The 24,752-nt window shown below is 32.3% G+C and overlaps 1 protein-coding gene and 2 non-coding genes across 3 annotated transcripts; 2 read left to right on the top strand and 1 right to left on the bottom strand.

Moving 5' to 3' along the window:
* Positions 1-3,909: 3,909 nt before the first annotated feature.
* Positions 3,910-3,982, top strand: Trnav-aac. The gene has a single exon. It is a non-coding gene; the product is annotated as a tRNA-Val (tRNA).
* A 2,532-nt stretch (positions 3,983-6,514) lies between these two features.
* LOC111053896 (dopamine beta-hydroxylase) lies at positions 6,515-23,451 on the top strand. Its single transcript, XM_039432919.1, has 9 exons — positions 6,515-6,997; positions 13,672-13,818; positions 15,971-16,234; positions 17,241-17,438; positions 18,149-18,233; positions 18,749-18,915; positions 20,142-20,324; positions 21,350-21,537; positions 22,300-23,451. Exons 1-9 carry the CDS (start codon positions 6,527-6,529, stop codon positions 22,523-22,525), a joined length of 1,929 nt encoding a protein of 642 aa, XP_039288853.1. The 5' UTR covers positions 6,515-6,526; the 3' UTR covers positions 22,526-23,451.
* A 705-nt stretch (positions 23,452-24,156) lies between these two features.
* Positions 24,157-24,228, bottom strand: Trnad-guc. The gene has a single exon. It is a non-coding gene; the product is annotated as a tRNA-Asp (tRNA).
* Positions 24,229-24,752: the final 524 nt, after the last annotated feature.

The following is a 24,752-nucleotide window of genomic DNA, read 5'->3' as shown; positions in this document are numbered from 1 at the left end:
GATCTAGAGAAGGATAGCGCTATCTGCTTTATCGAATGATAGCAACACCAATGTTAAGGTGTGAAACAAATGTAGATTTATTCAATCAGCAATACAAAAAACAATTTCTCCTCAAAAGTTCATGGAGATATCTTTTACCAAATTTAAAATGACCTGTCCCAAAAATTCAAATTTTATGCGCTCATATCTCAAAAAGTAATGATCGGAGAAAAAACATTTCCTGAGAAAACTTTTTCATTTTGTTAGCGTGATAGTATACAAATCGAAAAACTTTGAAAAATGTCACCAATAAAAAGTTTTTTCAGCCTTCGCACAACCTTCATGCATAATGCAAAAATAATCTATTTTATAATATATCATTTTAAATATTGACAAACCATCTATCATGAGAGTTTGTTGTGTGAGTTGGCTAGCTTGAAATTTCATCAAACTCGGAATGAAGTGCGGAAACGACAGACAAAGCCTGTTTAATAAAGTGATGGGATCTTGGCAATGGGTGGAAGGTATGCTCTGATGAAATTCTTATAGCGGCTCCAGTGCATTCCACCTATAGTGAGATTCACCTTAGACTGTCAGCTCTGGTTGTATGGGAGGCATTGATGTCATACTATGAGAGGGATTGACAGTAGGAAGTGGATATCACCACAGCAATATCCCTCAAACCACAATCACTGACTGGAGAATATTGGCAGCGAGGCGTGACCTTATTCTAAGAACGAAGATGAAATGGAGATCGATTGGTGGTAAGTCAAGGTATTCCATTCTTTAAAGATTTAGTGCCGGTTGCACAACAGCCGGTTAAATTTTAACCGTGATTAATTCCACGAGAACCAATCAGAGATGCTGTCTTTTCAAAAACGCCTTCTCTGATTGGTTCTCGTGAAATTTAACCGGCTGTTGTGCAACCGGGCCTAAGAGAAACTATAGATTTCCCCCAAAAATCTATTTCTCGTGTTGATGATTAACGCAAGTGCTATGATTATTTGAAGAAAATACATGTATAAGATAGAAAATCAATAGAAATCATAGAAAATCAATTAAAACAACTTATGAACACTTTATTTTAAAACCACTATTTTTCTTCTCCAAACCACAACATATATACAATTAACGAAACAAGTGGTTTTCAGTACCGTAATAATTGTTCCTATCGCTCCAATAATTAAATCATAGAGATCAGAAAGTGAGAGTTCATGTATTGTAAACGAAACAAAATTCACTCAAACATAACAAATTAATTTTGTTTTCTATGGCTTGTAGTAAACACTTGACAAATGCATCTTGGTATCCGTTATTAATGACTCTACTCCCAACCAAATAAATATATTTCTTTATTTTCAATTTATTCATTCTACATACCTACAATTTCAATAAAAACAACTATCTTGTTTCAATATAAATTGAATGGATCTTATTTATAAAATTTATTATAATCTTCCTTTCATTCAAACTTCGATAAAAACCTCAATATACAGGCTATACCGTACCGTAAATTGTGGTTAATATAATCAACATTTTCTCGGCTGTAAGTTATTGATATAATAACTTATAATCAAGCACTATTCCCTCTTGATTTTTTATCTTTAATACTCATATAAAATTGTATTTTTTAAATTCTTAAAAGGAGCAATGAAATCGATGCAAAGGCATTCTGCTTCTGTTTTATGTATGAAGGGAGACTCAGTTCATTGTTTGATATTTCATTGAATTCGGAATCCATTGATGGATTATAAAGCCTCAAGTGATATTGACTCAGAATTTCCCTCTGCAGGGAAATGGAAACTGAAGTACGAAAAAAGCTGCTCAGCAAACAATCCACAGCTTTTAAAGTTTGCAACGTGAGCTTCACAATTTGCATTGAATGTAGACAATATTTTCTCTCCGTGAAGCTGGTCCAGTAGTCTACTCTTGTAACTTGCACTTTGTGTCACTTCTTTTTAGTTTTTGTGACGAGCTGCTGCTCACTGCTCTCATGATTTGTTAATCTATACTATAATAAAGTAAAGAACTGGCTTATACTTGTACAGGATGGGAAAACTATGTTTGGCGCATCATCATATGTCTGAAATACTGGACTGATTAACTTGAAATTTTGCATAATAGATTCTTAATTAACCGAAGATGGTTATAGGCCTATTCAAAATTTCATTTCATCAAGTTTTCAGTTTGTCAAGTTTTAAAATAGATCGCCCCTAGCGGAGCACGAGTTACCTGCTAGCACGGAATAAGCATACCAGTAGTGCTTCTTTCCTCTGTGCTGCTAGTATGTAAATACGGTACAGTATGTAAATTGAGATAGTCTACTACATTGTGAAATAGTTTTGAACTGAGAATTGACGGAAAATAGAAAATACCGTATCAGTACTAAAAATAGAAATGCTGTGGGCTCCAAACCTTTTATCGTACCTTCTAGAGTATAATAATTTTTCAAACCTCGTTTTCTGCTCTTAACCCTGGAATGATACGGTATCTATTCGTATTTTTTCTGCTCCAAATAAGTATTTTTGTTCTAAATGAATGAATATTGCCCTGATTTCGTCCAGCAGTCGTGCCATCTATATCACAACCGGTTTTCGAAGTTATTGCACTAGTCACAGTAGCTAGTTAACAATTTCTCATCTATTTATGAGCATTGTTGCAGATATTTCATGAATAGATACAAGTAGTGTTATTTTTTGCATGGTGTATTTTTTTAGTTTTTAATTTGTTATAAGGTGTACACTATTGTTTAGTGCATGATTTGACTTATATTAAGTGTAGTGTGTCTTGAGTATTATTTTGAATTGAAAAATAACACCCAGTGTAACTCTGAAATTGACAGAATTTTGAACGAAAGTAGAAGTGACACATCTGAAGCAGACAATGATAGTGTAAGTGGATCAGAAGATATACTTGAAATCTCTGCAGGTATGAGAACTATAAACATTTTATATTTTTTCTCATAAATAAATTTTTTCTATGTAAATTGGACACATAATCTACAATGAGAAACTTTTTATTGTTCTTTATTCATTTTTTTAATGTTCAGTGGTTTTAAAATTACATGACATAAGATTTGATTTTTTTCTATTGCTTAAAAACGCATTTAAATATCTGTATATTCATTGATGAATATTAGTAAATAAAACAGAATTACTCAAACAGATCAATAAAAATTGAGAATCAGCAGTTTCTTTATCAAGAAAATAATTTGAAAGTAATAGCAGCCAGATGACAGTTATTTCTATTTTTATCAATCAAAAATAGGGCTCCTATTCACGGACAAGGGCTTTGCGGAAGCTCTTTTGTGAATAGTATTTTTGTTTGCATCGGTTCTCACATAAAATGTTAAGGTTCATTTCCATCATCAGTTACATTATTCAAAAATGTTTATATGAGTTGTGTACTTATAAGTTTAAAGTTAATTTCTACTGTATTATTGATACATTATGATATAGTGCCAAATTAACCTTTCAGAAGTGTTTAGTATCTTTAAATTGTTAGTTTTAGGTATCTGATGAGATGTTTTTTATTTTGTTGTATTGCTGATGATGTAAACAATAAACTTGAAACTTGAAACTTGAAACTTAATTTTTGTAGCAGGTAGCAGGTCTTCCTAGGCTGTAGGCCTACTAATATATTTTCCATTTCGAATATAAGTTGTTGATAACACCTACACATTATAAAGTATAATCATATTCATATGATTGGTATAGATAATTATAAAATAATATAATATTTTATGTATAATTTTATATATAGAGAATAGTTATAAAGTTTGGGTCAATTTAATTTCTAATATAAAAAAATATTACAGTTTATATCTTGGTATTACATTTTAAATAGTAGCTTACTGTAATAGTTTTACGATGAATTTATTCTGGAACGAGGCTAAGTTTATATCTTGGAAATTGCGAAGTGATATCAAGCGTTTCCGTGGTGTAGCGGTTATCACGTCTGCCTAACACGCAGAAGGTCCCCAGTTCGATCCTGGGCGGAAACAAATTTTTTTGAAACAAGACTCTAAGATTTCACCAATTTGTTCATCAATTCTGTTTTTTATTTATTTTAGAATTTATAGAAGAAGGAGATTTCCTGAATATTCTATGATAAGCATTCACTATTGTTTGACTCTCTGAAACCTAAAACTGTGTCATTGACAGACAGTCCCTTAAAATTAATGAAAATTCCAACCACATTAATAGCGTTTCATAATCGCAATTCCGCTCCTTTTATTTATTTAGAATAGCCTTGTAATATAATTATTGTTTTTAATTTTCTTTCGTCCACAAATTTCAATATTTTCTCATACCCTACTTTCACGACTTTATCGCTAACTTTATGATCACACAAGTACGGTAAGCTATATCTCGGAAGATTAATAATAAACTATATCTCATTGGTAGTCTACATACGCGCCATATCATACATTGACATTCCAAAAAATATCTTCTTCTCAGTGGGAATATAAAACCTTTCATGAAGTACACCGATTTCAATATTTTTCATTCCATTATTTTACGAGTTCATCTCTTTATGATCGTTATTAAGTTAATATTTTTCTCAGTGGGAATATAAATCTTTTATACTTTCACTTTCGTGAAGTACACAGATTTCAATATTTTTTATACCTCACTTTTACTACTTCATCACTTTATTATCACTCAAGTATAACTCGGAAGGCTGATTTACGTAGTTTTATGTTACTAGTGGATTATTTTTATTGTAAAAAACAGTCATAAAGGTTTTATAACAAGGTGGTGTGTTAGGGTGAAGTTTTATGGTGTTGTGTTATGATGGTGGATTATTTATTTATTTATCATTGGCATGCGCCATAAATAATGTGATTGATGGTGTGTTATGTTAGTGTAAGTATTATGATGGTGGATTATCTATTTGTTGAACAAAAAAACAAGTTACAAAGATCTAACAAAGGTTTTATAACAATGATTATCGTCGTTTGTTATGATGATAAGTTAAGTGTTACATTGATGTGTTATGATGGTGGATAATTTATTTATTAAACAAAAAACAAGTTGAAATGAAATGAAATTGCTTTATTGTCTCTTCAAAATAGATACATAATTTATATACACTATATTATTATCGACAATAAAGTTTAATAACAACCTGCAAAGGAGATCCTGAGTGCAGGTGTGAATCAATTGTAATTACATGATACAAAATAAAATCACAATAGAAGTAAAGAAAAGAAAGAATACAAAACAAAAGCAAAAATATTAAATCATATCCTCAACATCCTAAAATTTAGACATACACGAATGTATCTCAAACTCTTATTCATTAGATTAATTTAAAGTAGATGTTCCTGTCAATCCATTCCTGTATAATTCTATTTAAATTCCCAGTTATATTCCTGTTAACAAAATCTAGTGGTATTTTATTCATTAAATAATTGCAATAGTATTGAATTTTAATATTTTAAAGATAGAGTATTGAAGTTACTAAGATGTTACAAAGTTCTTATAACAATGGTGTGTTACGGCGAAATTTTATGGTATTATGATGTTTTATGATGGTGGATTATTTATTTATTGTAGAAAAAAAACAGTTACAAAGGTTTTATAACAAGGTGGTATGTTGGGGGGAAGTTTTATGTTGTTGTATTATGATGGTGGACTATTTATTTATTACTTTCCTTGCCCTATTACCATAGGTAAGAAAAGTATTGCTTTCCGAAAAAAATTAAGGTACCCCAATTTCTATATTTCTATACGTTTAAAGGTCCCCTGAGTCCAAAAGTGGTTTTTAGGTATTGGTCTGTATGTGTGTGTGTGTATATGAGTGTATGAGCGTCTGTGTACACGATATCTCATCTCCCAATTAACGGAATGACTTGAAATTTGGAACTTAAAGTCCTTACACTATAAGGATCCGACACGAACAATTTCGATCAAATGCAATTCAAGATGGCGGCTAAAATGGCGAAAATGTCAAAAACAGGGTTTTTCGCGATTTTCTCGAAAACGGCTCCAACGATTTTGATCAAATTCATACCTAGAAAAGTCATTGATAAGCTCTATCAACTGCTACAAGTCTCATATCTGTAAAAATTTCAGGAGCACTGCACCATCTATGCAAAGTTTGATTTTAGATTCTCAATTATCAGGCTTCAGATACAATTTAAACAAAAAATTTCAATTGGAAAAGATTGATCATGAAAATCTCTACAATTAATGTTCAGTAACATTTTCACCTAAATTTAAAAATAAGCTCGAAATTCGAGAAAATGTTATTATTTCAATTACAAACTGTTGGCAACTGTTGATTCTATTAAATCATCCACTATGAAGAGATGCCAGACCTCGTATGTCTCCAGCGTTATTGTCCTGTCACCAGCTGGCTCAGATCTTAGAAAAGTTTACTTGAGATGCGCGGGAACACTAGCGTCAGTTGATCAATTTTCATAACGGCAAGGAAAGTTGTGTGAGTGCACCACACCAGATTTTTTATTGTAGAAAAAAAACAGTTACAAAAGTTTTATAACAAGGTGGTGTGTTAGGGTGAAGTTTTATGGTGTTGTGTTATGATGGGGTGTGATGGTATGACGGCGCATCACGACTCTATAAAACGGGGTGTTTGGGAGACAACCGCTCAGTCTGCTCCCGGAATGACTCGCTTCGAGACGCACCTCCTCCCGTTCTTCAGCTTAGCCCTCCTCACGACTTCGGCACTTGACTCCTCGGTCTACACTTACCGCGACATTTTCACGAGAGGCTTCCGTGCTCCAGTTCACGACCACGCTGACCAATTTCCGGTTCAGTCACCAGTTAAATCCGGAAATGGTGAATCGGTGTTCAACATCCCCTTGGACCCTTCCGGTCTGGCAAAGATGTTCTGGTCTCTCGACTATGTGAGGAACGAGGTGGCAATTGAGGTGCATGCCCATCTTGAACCAACTCAATGGATGGCTGTTGGATTTTCCGACTATGGAAAACTATCTCATGCTGATCTGTGTGTGTACTGGATAGACTGGAAACGGAAGGCTCATATTCAGGTAGGAGTTTTTCTGGGTCGTAATCATTAGGCTGCAATCATCAGGATGCAATAGACGCTATCGCATAGCCTATAATGAGGTCCACGTTATAATGGCGGTGTTTGATTAGCAATGGTATATTGCTATCCTTGTCTTTAATTCAACAAAGCGGATAGCGCTATCTCTTTCTCGCTTTGCTCTGTTGCCAGATCATCTTTTAACAATGTAGAATTCATAATTAATTAACAACATATTTCATCTTAATTATGTAAATTCATTATAAATAATTGAAAAATATAATTTATTGCTTAATAAAATATAATTGATTATTTTAAACGACAAGGAACAGTTAATATTACATTAATAAACCTGTATCAGCTACCGTCTAGAAGGCATTGAAGACAGAGGTTCAGCAACGTTGTTCTCCTATCTTTCTCCACTGCCATTATAACGTGGACCTCACTATAGAATAATCTTTTTGAAATAATTCGAATAGATCAGGAACAACATCAATATTCTGTAACATAATATCTCCATGGAAAGAATAGAACATTATTTCAGAATAGAACATTCCATCACTGCTGTTATTTAATTTTTTTCTCAACAAACTATAATAATTAAACATTCCAATCAATTTCATTTTACCCAAGTATTATAATTATATGATATATCGCTACAATAATACTGTAGATTCAGCAATTTAATCAATAGGCCTGTTGATGTGACAGAAAATAATTTTAAAATAGTTAGATGTTGGATATTGGTGTTAACAATGAATCAGTCAATGATCTTATTCAATTGCCTTTAAACATATTCTATTCAAGAGAAGTAACCTAGTACTTTCTCAAAGTATATTGATTGGACATGAGCTCAACTCTACTTTCCTCAAAATGTCAATAATTCAACGGTTTGATTCAGTTAATAGAATATAAGGAATGTAATTTCGTGATTGGATGTGAATTTCTTCAGAGTTCATTTGAAGCAAAAATATAATCGTATCTAAATAAGCCATGAATCTGCATGAAAGTTGTTTCTAAGGAAGTCAGTTGTGCCTTATTCATGGAAAATACTTCTTTTAATGAAGGGCTAACTGTTCTACTTTCTTTGTATTTTCCACTGACTATGATAACCATTGCACAAATTTGTATTAGGCTTGTTTGCTCAGCAAGCTTAATTTGCTACTTTATAACAAATCCTTCATTCGTTATAATGGCATGTCAATATTTAGACCCAATGTAAAATATCGTGTATCTCTGATCGAATCTGAATTATTAGTGTCATAGGGCAGTTTTGGGTTGAGCCTGTTGCCGTTTCCCCAATCATTCATATAATTTGTGTCTACAAATAATGTATTAAATGCCTGTGAATATTTGTTCAATAAATATTTAATTCACATTGAAGATGTTACAACCAAATCACTGAGGACTGAGCTACGATGCTCAGTGAAATAAATGCAATATTCCCTATTCTAGTATTTACTGAGGCACGAATAAAGAACCAAGTGAGCGAAAACGTTATAGGTATTGGAGGCGGGTAGAGTGAATCATTCTTTTGTCCCTTTCCATCGCACAGAGAAAAATTCAAATTTCCGGCTAGCCCTTACAATTTCATGAGACTGAACACAGATGTGTTACCAACAAAACTATATAGAGACGAATTATTATTCAAGGACGATTCAGTAATGGAAATGCCACCTGCTGCTTTCATATTATTTCATGAGCTCCCTTTATTTTTCCAGTTCCCAACACTGTTCAAGAGCATTTTAGTGTAGTCTGCATTTAAACAAAAAATGAATCCCACTTGCTAATTATCATATTGTAAGATATAAACTATAAACTATTCCATGAATTATTCGTTTCTTGAAAGTATTACCTTTGATTATGGAAACTTTAAGTATGCAAGCTCTGTATCCATGATCAAAGATACTGATCCATGATCTGTATCCATAATTACTTCTCATTTTTCCATTATTTGTAAGTATAAATAACCCCCCTTCCACACCATGAGTTCAAGAATTTTCAATGACGCAGTATGCGTTTCCCTATGACCTCAATCTTATAGCCTCACACTTGAGGCAGTGATGATTATATAATAATAATTATATTTATCATTCAATTTAATTCGAAGAGAATTATCTGTGAATATTTTTACATTCATATCTCAAAAAAATTTCAAGGATTATTAATTAGAATCAATTTATTTTAGAAAATGTAAGGTACATCTTGATGAATGAAATTTGTACGGTACATTTCGTTATTATGTTCTTGATGCAAATTGCAAACAAATTATCGATATATGAGAATAGATACTGTAATACGATTAGCACTAATACATTCATAGTTCGAGATCAGAAATAATGACTAAACGTACATTCACGCCGTTTATGACACTATAAAGATAGCACGTGATGGTAGGAAAGACAGGCCATTAAATCTTATATAAGCGAGGCCTATATGGTTTCTTGTACCTTGCGTACAGTACTCTACGAGATTTAAGATTCCAGTTTTCGGCTAGCCCTTACAATTTCATGAGACTGAACACAGATGTGTTACCAACAAAACTATATAGAGACGAATTATCATTCAAGGACGATTCAGTAATGGAAATGCCACCTGCTGCTTTCATATTATTTCATGAGTTCCCTTTATTTTTCCAGTTTTTCCAGTTCCCAACACTGTTCCAGAGCATTTGAACGTAGACTGCATTTAAAAAGAAATGAATGATACGTCCTAATTTTCATATTGTAAGATATAAACTATAATCTATTTCCATGATTTATTCGTTCCTTGAAAGTATTACTTCTCATTTTCCATTATTTGTGAGTACGGCAGAGTTAACAACCCCCCTCCCACGCTCATGAATTCAAGAATTTTCAATGACGCAGTATGCGTTTACCTAAGACCTCAATCTTATAGCCTCACACTTTCAAATCAAATCAAATTTATTTCCATTTTTAACATAACTTACACATCTTTCAGAGCATGCATTAACTTCTGATTACAAAAAAATCGCTTGAAGTAGCTAACATACCCTGAAAAGAAAATACAAAAGATCTTACACTGGAAATAAACCCAAAGGTTACTGAACCTGTTTGGGCAGATAAAAAAGTTGTTACAATAATTGAACAATACAAAAACAAAAGAACAAAGGAAAGAAGTTAAAAACTGAAACGACAAAAGCAAAGAAAAAAAAGAAAGAAAACTTCAGCATCAGTTGAACATTACAAAAAGGAAACTAATAACATTGCGCAATAGATTACATAATAGTATTACAAGTTCAATAGATTTTTTATGCTTAACAGCCATTAGAAAAACATTATTGTTAGAGTAGATTATAACAATTTTGTACCTTTTAATTTTTGATTAGTGCAGTCATAATGTACCCTGCAGCTCTACTACACATGTTGTCATAATACTTTGATACATCTTCGTGAATCAGGTGTTTGTGCAATAACTACAGAAGGATGTCTTCTGCCTACATCCTCTTATATTAACAGGGAGCTTGTTAAAAAATGTTGGTGCCAGGTAAGAGAAGAATTTTTTAAAAATAGATAGGTTTGGTTTAGGGACTTGCACATCTAGCTGATTCCTCCCAACCCTGCGCGTATTAATCAACCGCATTTCTCCACTCCGATCGAAATAAAGCTTTAGTGTTTATAGATATACAAGTTTCTGATTGGCAGTATTTTGAGTTCTTTGAAAGCCGGTGCAGAGTGATCATATCTACTTCTATAAGACATAATCTTATGAATGATTTCTGTAGGATAATTATTGGTTGTAAAGCTGCCTTATATGCTCCCCCCCCAAACTTCCTGGCCATACTCAAAATTCGAGTTAATGAGAGCGAAGTAGATCCTTCTCATCAGTTCCGCATTACAAACAGTCCTAAGAAGATAAAATATCCTTACATATTTCAACAATTTTTTCTTGACATATCTTGTGTGTTCATGCCAACTGATTCTATTATCCACCCACACACCCAGGTACTTCATGCTCTTGACCTGTTCAAGGTCCATGCAATCGCAGTCAGCAAGTAAGGAGCATTTGATGTTATGGTACTTGAGTGGGGAGGGAAATTGGACATCTTTTCTTAGTTTGAATATGATACATTTTGTTTTAGGACTCATTACCATCATATTCCGAGTGAACCACCATCTAAGTGCATTGACGTCGTTCTGCATGTCTTCTTGTAGTTCAGCTAGTGAATTTGATTTATAATGGAGTGCAGTGTCGTCAGCAAATGCAACCAAGTTTCCCTTGAAAGTACCATTACATAAGTTATTCACATAGATTAAAAAAAGTAAACCCGATAACACTGATCCCTGTGGTATTCCAATTTTCAATTCACTAAAATCACTGACTACACTGCTATTAACCTTAGTTTGCTGCAGTCTACCAGTGAGGTAGGATCTGAACCATTTGTGTGCAATGCCTCTTATTCCTGCTCGATACATATTATCTAATAAAATATCATGGTCAACCATATCATAGGCTTTCATGACGTCAACAAACAATGCAGCACATGACTTTCTTTCGTTGATACTATCATATACCCCTGACATCAGTTTCATGATTGCTGAACCTGTATTAAGCCTGCTCTGAAAGCCATATTGGTTTTGCTAAAGAAGTTGTGCTGTTCCAGGAAATTCGTGACCCGGCTCTTAACAATTTTCTCGAGTATTTTAGAAAATACTGACAACAACGAAATTGGTCTATAATTTGTAGCCTGCATTCTGTTATTTTTTTTAAATAAGGGAATAACTACAGCTTTTTTAAACTCCGCAGGAAATTCACCCGTACTTAAACTTAGGTTAAATATAAATACTAGGACATCAATGATATAGTGTGCTATAGATTTTATTAGTGATGGTGTTATATTGTCGTATCCTGGTGATTTATTATTTTGGAGTTCTGATATGATGTTCAAGATCTCCACTTCGGTCATCGGGTAGAAAAAGATCGAATTAATTATTCTATTGCTTTGGAAATTTTTCTCATACTTCTTGAATGCATTATTTATTTGATTATTATCACACATAATTTGTTCTCTTAAACCATCAGCTATAGTGCAAAAGTGATCATTAAACATTCGTGCTACTTCATTATCACATGTTATTAGGGACCCTACTTCATCGCTGAGTGTTATAGATTTATTAATCTTCTTCTCACCAGTCAAGTATTTAATTGTTGCCCATTGTTTTTTGCTGTTAGTCATATTCTTTTCAAGTTCAGCAGAGTAATATGCCTGTTTTTAAATCTTATTTTGTTTATTAAGTTATTTCTTTGTATGTTAAATTCACGCTTAAGATTAGTATTTTCTGGCTGTTGCCTATACAATTTATACAATCTATTCTTCTTATCAATTTCATGTTTTAGCTCTACATTCATCCATGGTTTTAAAAGCTTTTTATTATTTTTTTGTGTACTATAAGATTGATCAATACAACATTTAATTTTGTAAATAAATTTCTCTACAATTAAATAAATAAACAAAATAAATAAATGTTTATTTCTCAAAAAAACTAAAACTACCTACTACATCAATTACAGAAAATATTAGATAAATTACAATTTCATACAATAGTTAGTTACAATAAAAATTTCTTATAATGTGTCCTCTACATGTTTAGTGTTCTCTGTGTGGAAATTGACCAACTCCACTATGGCCTACCATGTTCTAGAGTTGTAGAGTAGTAGTAATGATAATACTGTAATAATTATTATATTTATCATTCAACTTAATTCGACGAATTCGTATTGTCTGTGAATACTTTTACATTCATTGCTCGAAAATTTTTCAAGGATAATCAATTACAATCAAGTTATTTTAGAAAATGCAAGGTAGGCCTACATCTTGATGAATGAAATTTGTACGCTACATTTCGTTATTATGTTCTTGATGCAAATTGCAAACTAATTATCTATATATGAGAATAGATACGGTACTGTAATACGATTAGCACTAATACATTCATAGTTCGAGATCAGAAATAATGACTAAACGTACATTCACGCCGTTTATGACACTATAAAGATAGCATGTGATGGTAGTAAAGACAGGCCATTAAATCTTATATAAGCGAGGCCTATATGGTTTATTGTACCTTGCGTACAGTACTCTACGAGATTGAAGATTCCAGTTTTCATACCCTTTGTTTCATAATAAAGGTATTCTAATAAAATAGAAATAGAAATTCATTCAAAACTTGAATAAAATATGATGATGGAAGACACAAAACTGCAAGACCTGTAAACTGCAAAACTTTCATTTTTTATTGCGGATGAAGCCCACATGAGCTTTTAGCTTGTGCATGGGTAATTGAAAGTGCGTTGGTGAATCGATGAGAAGATCAAACGTCCATGCCATCGGCAGGATTTGAACCCATGAACCAGGCGGTGCTAGGAGACCAAAGTCTGTAACGCTCCTTCTTACCACTGGACCAACCCGGCCGACGATTTACTCTGGTACAAAAAAAAAATACGATGATACTGTAATATACTAATAGTCTTTGAACGTTATTATATTCTTTATTGTGAAGATTAGTACCAGTTCATTAATAAATTTTATTACAACTGAAGTTGTTATTGAGTTTCAAGAATTTGTCACACAAGTTGTTCGACTTTCCTGACGATAAATATAAAATTACATTGGATTCGAGATTATGGGAATCATTTCAATTTTTTACTTTTTTGTAGGATGCAATCTCTGACGAAGGTTGTCAGTTGATGGAGGATGTACATCAAGACTGTAAAAACTTCCGAGCAATGAAACATGGAAATCTCACAAAATTCATGTTTGTCAGAAATTTTGACACCTGCGACAATCAAGATTATATGATAGAGGTAAATATTACAAAGCATTAGTTTTATCCTACCTTAGAATTAGTCGTATTTTTCGGCTCTATTTTAGCATGAAATAGAAGCAGAAAGTATGTGAGCAATCAACAAAATGATATACGGTAACACTGTTGTTAAACGTATTTTATGTAGTCCTACTGTTTATCGTATACAATATTTTCAATTATTTCTATTATAATTAATACCTGGGAGCTAAAAATTCTATTTAAAAAGCACTTAGAGCAATTTTTCAGCTACTGGATCTTTGATAACGGAATTCGTCCATTTTTGTGTACCTATACTGTATGTACCGGTACTTCGTTCGGTATTTGTAAATCCATAGAATAAAAACTTTGATTGAATCAAAAAATGACAATTTCTTGTAGGCAAAGAATATTATGATTAGCATCAATAACAGTGCAAAATTATAAATCAGTATATAATAAACACTTAAATAACAGATTAAAGCAATTTTATAGTATTCCAGTGACATATATCAACAATTTTCAAATTAGCGTAGTCTAAAAAAGTAGTGACTTGGAAAGTATTGTACAACAAACTTTCTATTTCAGGAAGGCACTACCCATATTGTTTACTCAATAGGTGATGGACCGTTATTCAGTATCAATGGCGTGAACATATCAGCTACTGACCACAATGGTATGCAACGCACTCAGTTATTGAAGAATGTCAACGCTTATGTTCCACTTCCCCTTCAGCGTGGAGTTTCGATGTTGTTGCTGACAAAGTCAAAGTTCCCAATCTGGAGACAACTTATTGGTGTCATGTTGTGGAATTGTCAACCAAATTGAAGCAGAAACATCATGTCATACAGGTAGCACTACTAGAACTAGAACTTCTGTTTTGTAATGTTTAGCTTTTGAATCACAGCAGAGGGTCATTGATTTCCATGTACCGTATCATTATCGAATTCTATTCATGGAATGGAGCTCATTTAACTTCATTCAATCCCATTTATGAATGGGACTCATTTGATTTTATTTAATCCAATTCATGAATGGAGCTCATTTAATCCCATCCATGAATGGAGCTCATTTGATTCCATTCATGAACAGTGTTCCTTGGAAAGGAGCAGTATATGCAACCTGCACTACACTACCGCACCTGTGAGCTTGACCTTGAAGCTGAAGTGGAGTGACCTTGAAATATGGAGCACCGCTACACCATTGGGCCCGTTCTGTGTACATGGAATATGGTAAATTGTCCGATTCACAATTTACCAGGTAAAAAGTTCCGCGTTCCATGGGAAGAGTTTTGACAGATTCTGTACCAGAAAAAAGTTCCAAATTCTTGCCCCACAGTCGAAGCGTGGTAAATTGTCTGGCCTGGTACAGTTCCAACTCAAAGTTGATAAACAGAAGGTTGGTCACTCATGTATAGTAATTTAGTAGAAATGCAATTGGAGTGGGGGAACTGCAGCCGTGACGTAGGCTGTAGTACAGAGTAGGCAGAATATCGCATTCTTGAAAATCATACGGTGACGTATAGTCAAATTATAAAAGACAAACATTTTTCTGACATGCAAGATTTCTGTTTCTGCTTTACAATAATTATCAAAACATTTGATTAATACAAGTATTTTGCCATATAAAAGCAAAAACCCCACCTCCTAACCTTCCCTTTCAAACCCTTAAGGTTTATTCATCTTCTAGGTCGTGTTCATATTTTGTAGTTTGGCTATACATCAGCTTGTGAATTTCAGGGATGATATATTTTGAACATGAGCTCGATACCAGGAGCATGTGTTCAGTGCATTTATATGAATTAAATTCTTCGGATTTATTGGGATCGGTTTATCGGTTTATTGCAATGCATTGGTTTATCAAGATTTTTCATGGGTTAATCTGAAATTATAATAGTATAACGTTGTCTACTAACGCTTTTCCAGCTTATTAACTTTTTCGTATCACGTTTTTTAGATTCTTGAAAAACTTTCAACTTAACTTACAACTTACATACAAGTTGAATGAACTTGAAATATTTAACAACATCATTAGAATCAGTGATTCAATCGCTTAAGTAACAGATTAAAGCAATTTTATAGTATTCCAGTGACATATATCAACAATTTTCAAATTAGCGTAGTCTAAAAAAGTAGTGACTTGGAAAGTATTGTACAACAAACTTTCTATTTCAGGAAGGCACTACCCATATTGTTTACTCAATAGGTGATGGACCGTTATTCAGTATCAATGGCGTGAACATATCAGCTACTGACCACAATGGTATGCAACGCACTCAGTTATTGAAGAATGTCAACGCTTATGTTCCACTTCCCCCTTCAGCGTGGAGTTTCGATGTTGTTGCTGACAAAGTCAAAGTACCCAATCTGGAGACAACTTATTGGTGTCATGTTGTGGAATTGTCAACCAAATTGAAGCAGAAACATCATGTCATACAGGTAGCACTACTAGAACTAGAACTTTCGGTTTTGTAATGTTTAGCTTTTGAATCAGCCAGTAGAGGATCATTGATTTCCATGTATCATTATCGAATTCTATTAATGAATGGAGCTCATTTAACTTCATTCAATCCCATTTATGAATGGGGCTCATTTAATTTTATTTAATCCAATTCATGAATGGAGCTCATTTAATTCCATTCATAAATGGTGCTCCTTGGAAAGGAGCCGTATATGCAACCTGCACTACACTACCGCTATCGAATCTGCGAACTTGACCTTGAAGCTGAAGTGGAGTGACCTTGAAATATGGGGTACATTATTCTCACACTTTCTCATACGCTCTCACTCTCCACACACTACCCGTATTCAAAATGTGTCGAGCGGGTTGCCTACCCTAGCCTTGGATATAAAGAATATTAACGCTTGCTTTTTAAATATTTCTACGTTATTCCACTATCAAATCAAAACAAAATTTTTATTCGCAATACAAACGATTGAGGGTCCTGCCAATCCCGAAGATTTTTCGGCGGGTGCCCAGTTACAAAAAAACGAGTTAGAAAAGATAAAAATAATCTTAGACTTTGAGTATAAGATGAAAGAAAACAAATACAAAGTGTAAAAAGAAAATGATAAATATACATCAGATTCTGATGGAGAATTAATAAAAAAAGGAAAAATATTTTTCATACAATATGTTTTTTGAATAATTTGAAAATCATTTATCTAGTATTTGTAGCTCTAAACTGAATGTAGCAAATTAGTATGTTATGCTATAAACTGTCAATGATACTAGAAAAGTGTAATTATACAGATTAATTCAGCAATCAAGTATGCATGAATGTACCAAGATAACGAGTTAAATGATTCATAATAAATGTTTGCTTGGAAAATTGGTCACAAATTTCATCAAGTGGTTAAAATATAACCTGGACTAGTTAATGATTGGATAATAATTGTGTATTATTGAATCAATGAATGAAAGAGATTAAATGACATTTTTCAGTTCGAACCAGTGATTCAGAAAGGGAATGAGCCACTCGTTCATCACATGGAAATTTTCCATTGTGTGACAGATGCCGAGGAGAAGATTCCGCTATACAGTGGGCCTTGCACTGCCCCCAACCGCCCCCCGGCCACACAAGTCTGCAAGAAAGTCATTGCCGCTTGGGCTATGGGAGCCACTCCGTTCTCTTACCCACCGGTAAAAACTATTTACTAATATTCACAAAATCTGGAAAAATCTTTTTTTTTCAAATCTCTGTGGTGTTTTTGTGAGGTGAGGTAACACAGTTATTTTTTATAATCACAAAATTGATCATAATTCAAAAAATTGATACATAATATTTATCATATATATGCCACCAATAACTATTGACACCTTATAGAAAGTATCTGTGAAGATTCTGCTTCTATTCCTATTATTTCCCACAGATTAATCTGTTGAAAATTCTCATTTTTCAACAATGTAAACTTTTATTGTTCATCTTCACATTTACATCTCAATTTCAATATTCACTAGTATTGTCTTCAATTCAGGAATGCTTGGATTGTATTTAGTTCACCTTAACTATTTAACCTGTTTTTCTATCATCAATTGTATTATTTTTATAACTTCTTATCATCATACAGTATTTATTATTTATACTTAGTTTACTTTCAATCACTTTTGTTTTTTTATACTTATTAATAATATTCTTATGCATTTTGTGAATTGCTTGTACTGTATTTCTTTTTTTCCTATTGACTTGCTTATTTGATTGTAAATATTATTGAAGACTGTTTTGGGCTTAATGTCTGTAGTCTTCCTCGTTTTCTGTAATAAATAAATAAATAGAAACTGAATGGTCATTAAAATAACATTAATTCCACTCCTTTAAAAAATTTCCATTTATATGTACTTGAAATTTTCAGGAAGCCGGATTGCCAATTGGAGGCTCAGACTTCAATAGATTTGTGATGCTTGAAGTTCACTACAATAATCCACAAATGAAAGATGGTAAGTGCTAGATACAATTACATTATAATGTGGCATGTAATGACTTACAAAAGTCAAATGAAATAATATCAAGATTAGTCATCGATCATACTTGATAATTAAATTACTGCAATACTAATGGCAGGTAAGATATAATCAATATTGACACGATTTTTTATATTTGACAAATAAAGATATTCCTTATCAGTTATCCATTCCAATTGAAAAATTGTAATTTTAGTCGATAATACTGATTAAATTTTATGTGAAAAATGTTCACGAAATTACTCTTACCAGGTTAAGATGCACCGGGGAGTTTTTTTGTTTCAAAAGAGTATGATTATATATTATTCTGTTCAAATCACGTGAATAACCTTCTTTAGAGTTGTAAATTTTCAGCAAAAAATAATGAGTTTGATTGGATTTTATTGATTTGATTGATTGTATAATCAAACTCTCTCTCCCTCTTCCTATCTATCTCCATCCACCTTTCTCTTCAACTCTCTCATTCTCTCTCTGTCTATGTGTGTGTACAGATTGGGTGGACAGTTCGGGCGTGCGCGTGCACGTGACAGATGAACTTCGAGATCACGACGCTGCCGTCATTGAGTTGGGTCTCGAGTACATCGACAAAATGGCAATTCCCCCGCGCCAGCAAGCGTTCACGCTCTCCGGCTACTGCATCACGGAATGTACAGGCATTGTAATGTTTACTGATCATTGCTAACTCAATCTAGATCTTAATTGAAATTTTTATCTCTCGCACTCCAACACTTCATCCATCATCCAACTAATTTGGGTTTTAGATTTTTGTGTGGATCCTACACACATGTTCCCAGGATTTGCGAGGGGAATAATATTGTACTCGCATGCTTAATAGGCATGTACATTTGTTTATTATAAAATAACATTTTTTGTCTATTGTACGATACTGAATTCTGAATGATGAGAGATTGATCTTCAGTTAAAGAAAGTTTCACATCACTTGACATAAATTTTAAAGCGTAAAACCGTCTGTTAGTCGAACTGGACTCAAGAATTTACACTTCCATAAGGTTCGCCAAGAGCACAGAGCTTCTAAGCTACTTTTGCTATTATATTATGTTATAATTGTATATGAATCGTATATTTCTTCTCGTGATAATTATTATATTATGATATAATATATGCTATATTATTTATTTATTCTATTTATTTAATCATTCAGAATTACACAGCTTATAGAAAAGTACCACAGGCTTATAACCCCAAAACGGTTCCAATTCTACTTTATACAACAGTCTAAATGTAGCTAGGTTATAATATGTCACTTAACATTCTCCAATTACACACTCAATATTAGCTATATATGCTTTTATATAGTCTATAGTGAATACTGTGACAACCTTTTCCTCGCATATTAAACTATTAGAGTATTATTCATCTATTTCACTATCCAAGTTAATAATTCGTTTTGAACTATTTTGACAAGTCGAAATACTTTGGCGACAAGTATTATTGATTATCATTGAAATGGTCAATACTTCTTTTGAACTTTTTTATTAACAACTATTCAAAACCTAATAAAGCTCAAATTTTCTTAGCTTCGGAGTTTAATTAGAGACTTGGTCGAGTCTGGAACATATTCTATAATGATTTGAAATGTATATAAATAATTAACTACTTTGTCTTCATAATTAACCTTATTGTACAATGTACATGATGAAATAAAGAAATAATTATTATGTACCTAAGTACGGTGTATTCATGCTTCCAGTTACAAATTGATTAGAAATTACATACTAGGTATAGGCCTATTGTATTCGCTTTTTCTAGTACCGGTAAGTTATTTCTTCATTTCTAATATTATACTTTTCCATTTAACTTACGTTCAATATTTATTCCCAATTTCTATTCTGATTATATTTTATAATATTATTTTTTGCCCAGAGTCTGCCGGCTGAAGGAATTGTCATATTCGGATCTCAGCTGCACACTCACTTGGCTGGAGTCCGAGTGTTGACCAAACATGTCAGAGATGGCAAGGAACTCAAAGAACTCAACAGAGATAACCATTATAGCACTCACTTTCAAGAAATAAGAGTACTAAAGGAACGAACCATATTGTTGCCGGTTAGTATATCGACAAATTTTAGAATCCCATTGAATTAGCCTACATACTTTCCATACCGTTAATTAATATTGATTATTCTGCACACATCATGTGCTTGCCACGTTCCGTCCAATCTAATGTCAAACAAAAATGTTGTCGACAAGTTTGGTATGAATTCAGCTTAAGAAGTAGACAAATGTGATAATGTCTATGAATAATAGAAGAAATTAGATGTAGAAGGAACCAGAGATATTGGATAAAATTAATTATGCTCATAGATAAAGATGAAGAATAATTAATTCCTATTAGCTACTACCTATGTTGCTAATATTTGCTGTGAGCAGAAGTCTTTAGAGAACTCTTGATAGCATTCACTTGGAATTAAGTTTAATTGTTCGTTCTATGAGTGATAATTATTATTTCTTCGATCTCCCATGATTATTATATTGTAGGCTCTATGTATAAATAATCACTATATTGTTTTTGCAGTTTCAGTATTATTATTGAGAAATGGTTTCGAAAAAGACTTGGTTCAGTAATAATGAACACCCCATCAATAAACACTATTGAGCATAATTATTGTACTTCAAATTTTTAGTAATTAATTTGAGATAAGGTGAAATGACAGAGATGTTTTCAGTTCCACATAATCCATATGGAACTGACATCTCGTTCATTCCACCTTAATATCGATAAATTTCAAAACATATTTTTTTCTAGTGTGATTAATTTGAGATATTGTTCCAGACAAGCCTGGGTTCAATAAATAGCACTTCATTAATGATTTCATGGCCTCCAAATCTACATAGATCTATTCTAATATGATATTGGAATTGGAATAGGTACAAGAAATGCAGTACACTACCCTGACTCTTTGAATGTGATCGGGGGTGCCTTTGATATTTCATTCTCTAGGTTCTGTTGATAATGATTAATAACAATACTTCTCATCATATCATGGCATTATATAAAATAATACTACGGTACATCATATCGTTTTACAATTTACTGAATTGTTATTCAAAAACCGGTTGAACTTCAACAGGGTGATGCGTTAATAACCACCTGCTGGTACAACACTGAAGATCGTCCAAATATAACAGTTGGAGGATTTGCAATATCTGATGAAATGTGTGTGAATTACGTCTATTATTATCCAAAATCAAACCTAGAAGTGTGCAAAAGCTCTATATCGGATAGCAGTTTGATGAATTATTTCCAATTAATGAATGAGTGAGTATTAAACCACTTTTAATCAACATTAGTACAATATTTTTATAACCCTTACAATTTACTCTATCAATTCATATCATAATATATCATCTATTAAGTCTCATATTTGTATATTTGAAGTATATTCAATATTACAAATTACTCAATTCAGTACAGTTTTAATATACAGGCATCTTACTAGTTATTTATTAGATGCTCTGTACCATCTATATCTTTTTGTTTTTCCTTCTGTAGGTCTATTGCTTTTTTGGAAATGAATTTCATTTCATCTTCTTAATATTAATTTTGTATTTTAATTTGAGAGAAAAAAACTTAATTATCCTTTTTCCTACTACTGTTAGAGAGTTATTTTTTATGTAGCTATAATTTTTGGGATTTGGCACATTTTTTAATATCACGTCACTTGTATTAATACATCGTATTGAAATATTCTCCACCAAACCCTCATTTGCAAACTCACTGTGTTATTTGTTGAAATATATACGGTACACGCTCAATTCCATTAATTGCTCACATAGCATAGTTCTAAGATTATCATGAAATTTATTGATTGATTCCAATCTGATTATTTTCTTTTTAAGAGACTCACTTTAAACAGCATTTATTTATGCAGCTTCCAACGGTACCTACAATTTTACAAGAAAAATAACAGTATAAGAAGTAAAAGTAAGTAAACAATAATACTGTACCTAGTACAGTATATTCTTATTTTGCCTCTAAATCAATTTACTAATTTCCTAAACCCCCTTTTTCTATTTTCAGACTTGAAAATCAGCCAACAAGTCCTAATCTGGGTATTACTGACAATTACAAGTCAATAGAGTGGAATCCAATTCGAGTGAGGATACTGGATGAGCTATATCACCAATCGTCCATTTATATGCAGTGCAATCAGTCCTCAGGACTCAGGTTTCCTGGAGATTGGTCAACAATGCCACTCACAAGAATTTCACATCGTCTTCCTCATCCTGGCCGAGATTGTCCATAAGATCTTGCAGAGTCTATACTAAATGTATGTGTCATATATAGTCCCAGGAAACTATTATAGGCCTACCAATATAAAAAAAAATAATAAAAATGATAATACTCTACTCAACCTATAGAACTAAAATTACATCCTCTCAAATCTAGGAGATCTATCATTTTAGCTGTACATAACTGTAACTTCTCAATTTGAAATATCATTTCATTTTTTCAGAAAATAATCAATACGAATTATTAAGGTAACATATTTTGAAAAAAAATCGATTCCTCTACTCATTCATAAATTTTTGTCAGTTTTTATATGTCTAGTGTATCTGACTTTGAATTGTTGATTGAATATAATTATATGAATTCTATGTTACAATAAGACGCCTATATATTCTATACTTCGGTATACAAAAAATGTAAGAAATAAAAAATCCAAGTACCCTTTAAAAACTTTATTCACAACATGTTCCAACATTAATGTCATTTTCAAGAGTAGCCCTCACCAAAAAGTTAAAATAGGTAAAATACAGAAAAATCATGACTTTTGCAAGGGATAGTATTGTTTTCAGTCAATAAACATATTAATAAGGTGACTCATAATGAAACTACGATGATTAGAGAATGGAATTATTCCAAAAATAATATTGTTGTACTTGAATTCATTCTGAATTTTTCTTGCATGTAAAAATAGCATAAGAAATATACCTACTCTTTTGTTTGAAAAATTTGAAAATCTATTGAGCAAGCTGTCTATTTGGGTACAGAGAAGACTACAAAATTTTCATGTCGAGGTTCCAAGTACCTATTAAGTTACTGATATTGATTGAATAATTTTTCTCAGATATTAAAACTATTTTTATCAACCATTTATGAAGTAACTTATACTGCAATTTATTCTATATTGAACTTGGAACAACAATAAACTATTTTGTTCTCTTGAAATGTCTTCTTCTTGTAGGGTATCTGAATTAAATATGGCCTATATAATATTCCTCTATTCTGGTGTTACGGTATCTTAGCATCCGTTCTTTTGTAATACTATGGTGTATTTCTTTTCAACAATCATTTTTCCTACACGATAAAATGTTGGCATTTAGTGAATTTAGTTTTAAAAGAAAAACAATGGAGCTCAACAGAGGTTTTTAATGATATTTCTGAAATCATACTTTTTCAATTGATTCTATGATAATCTATTTCATGATAAGCTCAAAGTTACCTTCGACTGAAACTTATTATTTTGCCACCTTATCCGAAATGAGGAATAAGGTGTTTTTTTTAACACAATGGAAAACTCATTTAAAACCATATATATATATGACTCAAGTTCACCAAAAGTATCATATATGAGGTGTTTAATCAAGAAGATATAATGTAAATCATAAACATTGATATATTTACAGTCAGTAACAAATCAACTTTTCACCATCAAACTACTTTATATTTTTCTAGTTTTATTTCTCTTTCAAATCTTAGTTTAACTAATATTATTCTTGCATTAAAAAATTAAATAGATATGTACGGTACCTAGTGTTGAAATAAATATTGGAACCAATGATTCAGATTACTGTAGTTCTATTCAAGTTATTTTATAACTTGCAAAAAAATTATTTCTAAGATCAAGTTTTTTTCAACTAATGCAAAAAAATCCTCCCCGGCGGGGAATCGAACCCCGGTCTCCCGCGTGACAGGCGGGGATACTGACCACTATACTACCGAGGATTGTTGTACTGATCAGCTCGAATAGTTCATCGTGAATGAGACATGAGTACGGTAGTTGTTGTTGAAGAAAGTACAAAATGGCCTCTAGTAAAACCGCCAAGTACAAAGTTTTCAGAAAACTACGGTACAGAGTAATAATCTATTATAGAGAAAATATCCTTATTCTATGGTAAAACTGTACAAGAAATAATCAACTCGGTTTTGAATTTTAATATGGGCTTATATTAAAATAATAATTTTAATATCTTATATTGTATAGAAAGCTATTAGATATTAAAGCTATTAAGCTATTAATAGACTATCTTGTATAGAATATAGAAAGCTAAAATATTTTTCCTGCTCAGATTGCACGCTTATCGTGCGGCAATGCACGATATTAAAACTATTTTAAATTAAAATAAAAATTATCTTAACATTATGTATTGTCGATGAGCGTGCAATCTGAGCAGGAAAAATACTTTAGCTTTCTATACATCTAGGTTCATGTCTATGCTAAATTTTTATCATGTCTATGGTTCATTGCT

The sequence above is a fragment of the Nilaparvata lugens genome, chromosome 7 (assembly GCF_014356525.2).
Source record: "Nilaparvata lugens isolate BPH chromosome 7, ASM1435652v1, whole genome shotgun sequence".
NCBI lineage: Eukaryota > Metazoa > Arthropoda > Insecta > Hemiptera > Delphacidae > Nilaparvata > Nilaparvata lugens.
Note: the sequence above shows the minus strand (reverse complement) of the source record. Positions and strands in the feature narration are given on the sequence as shown.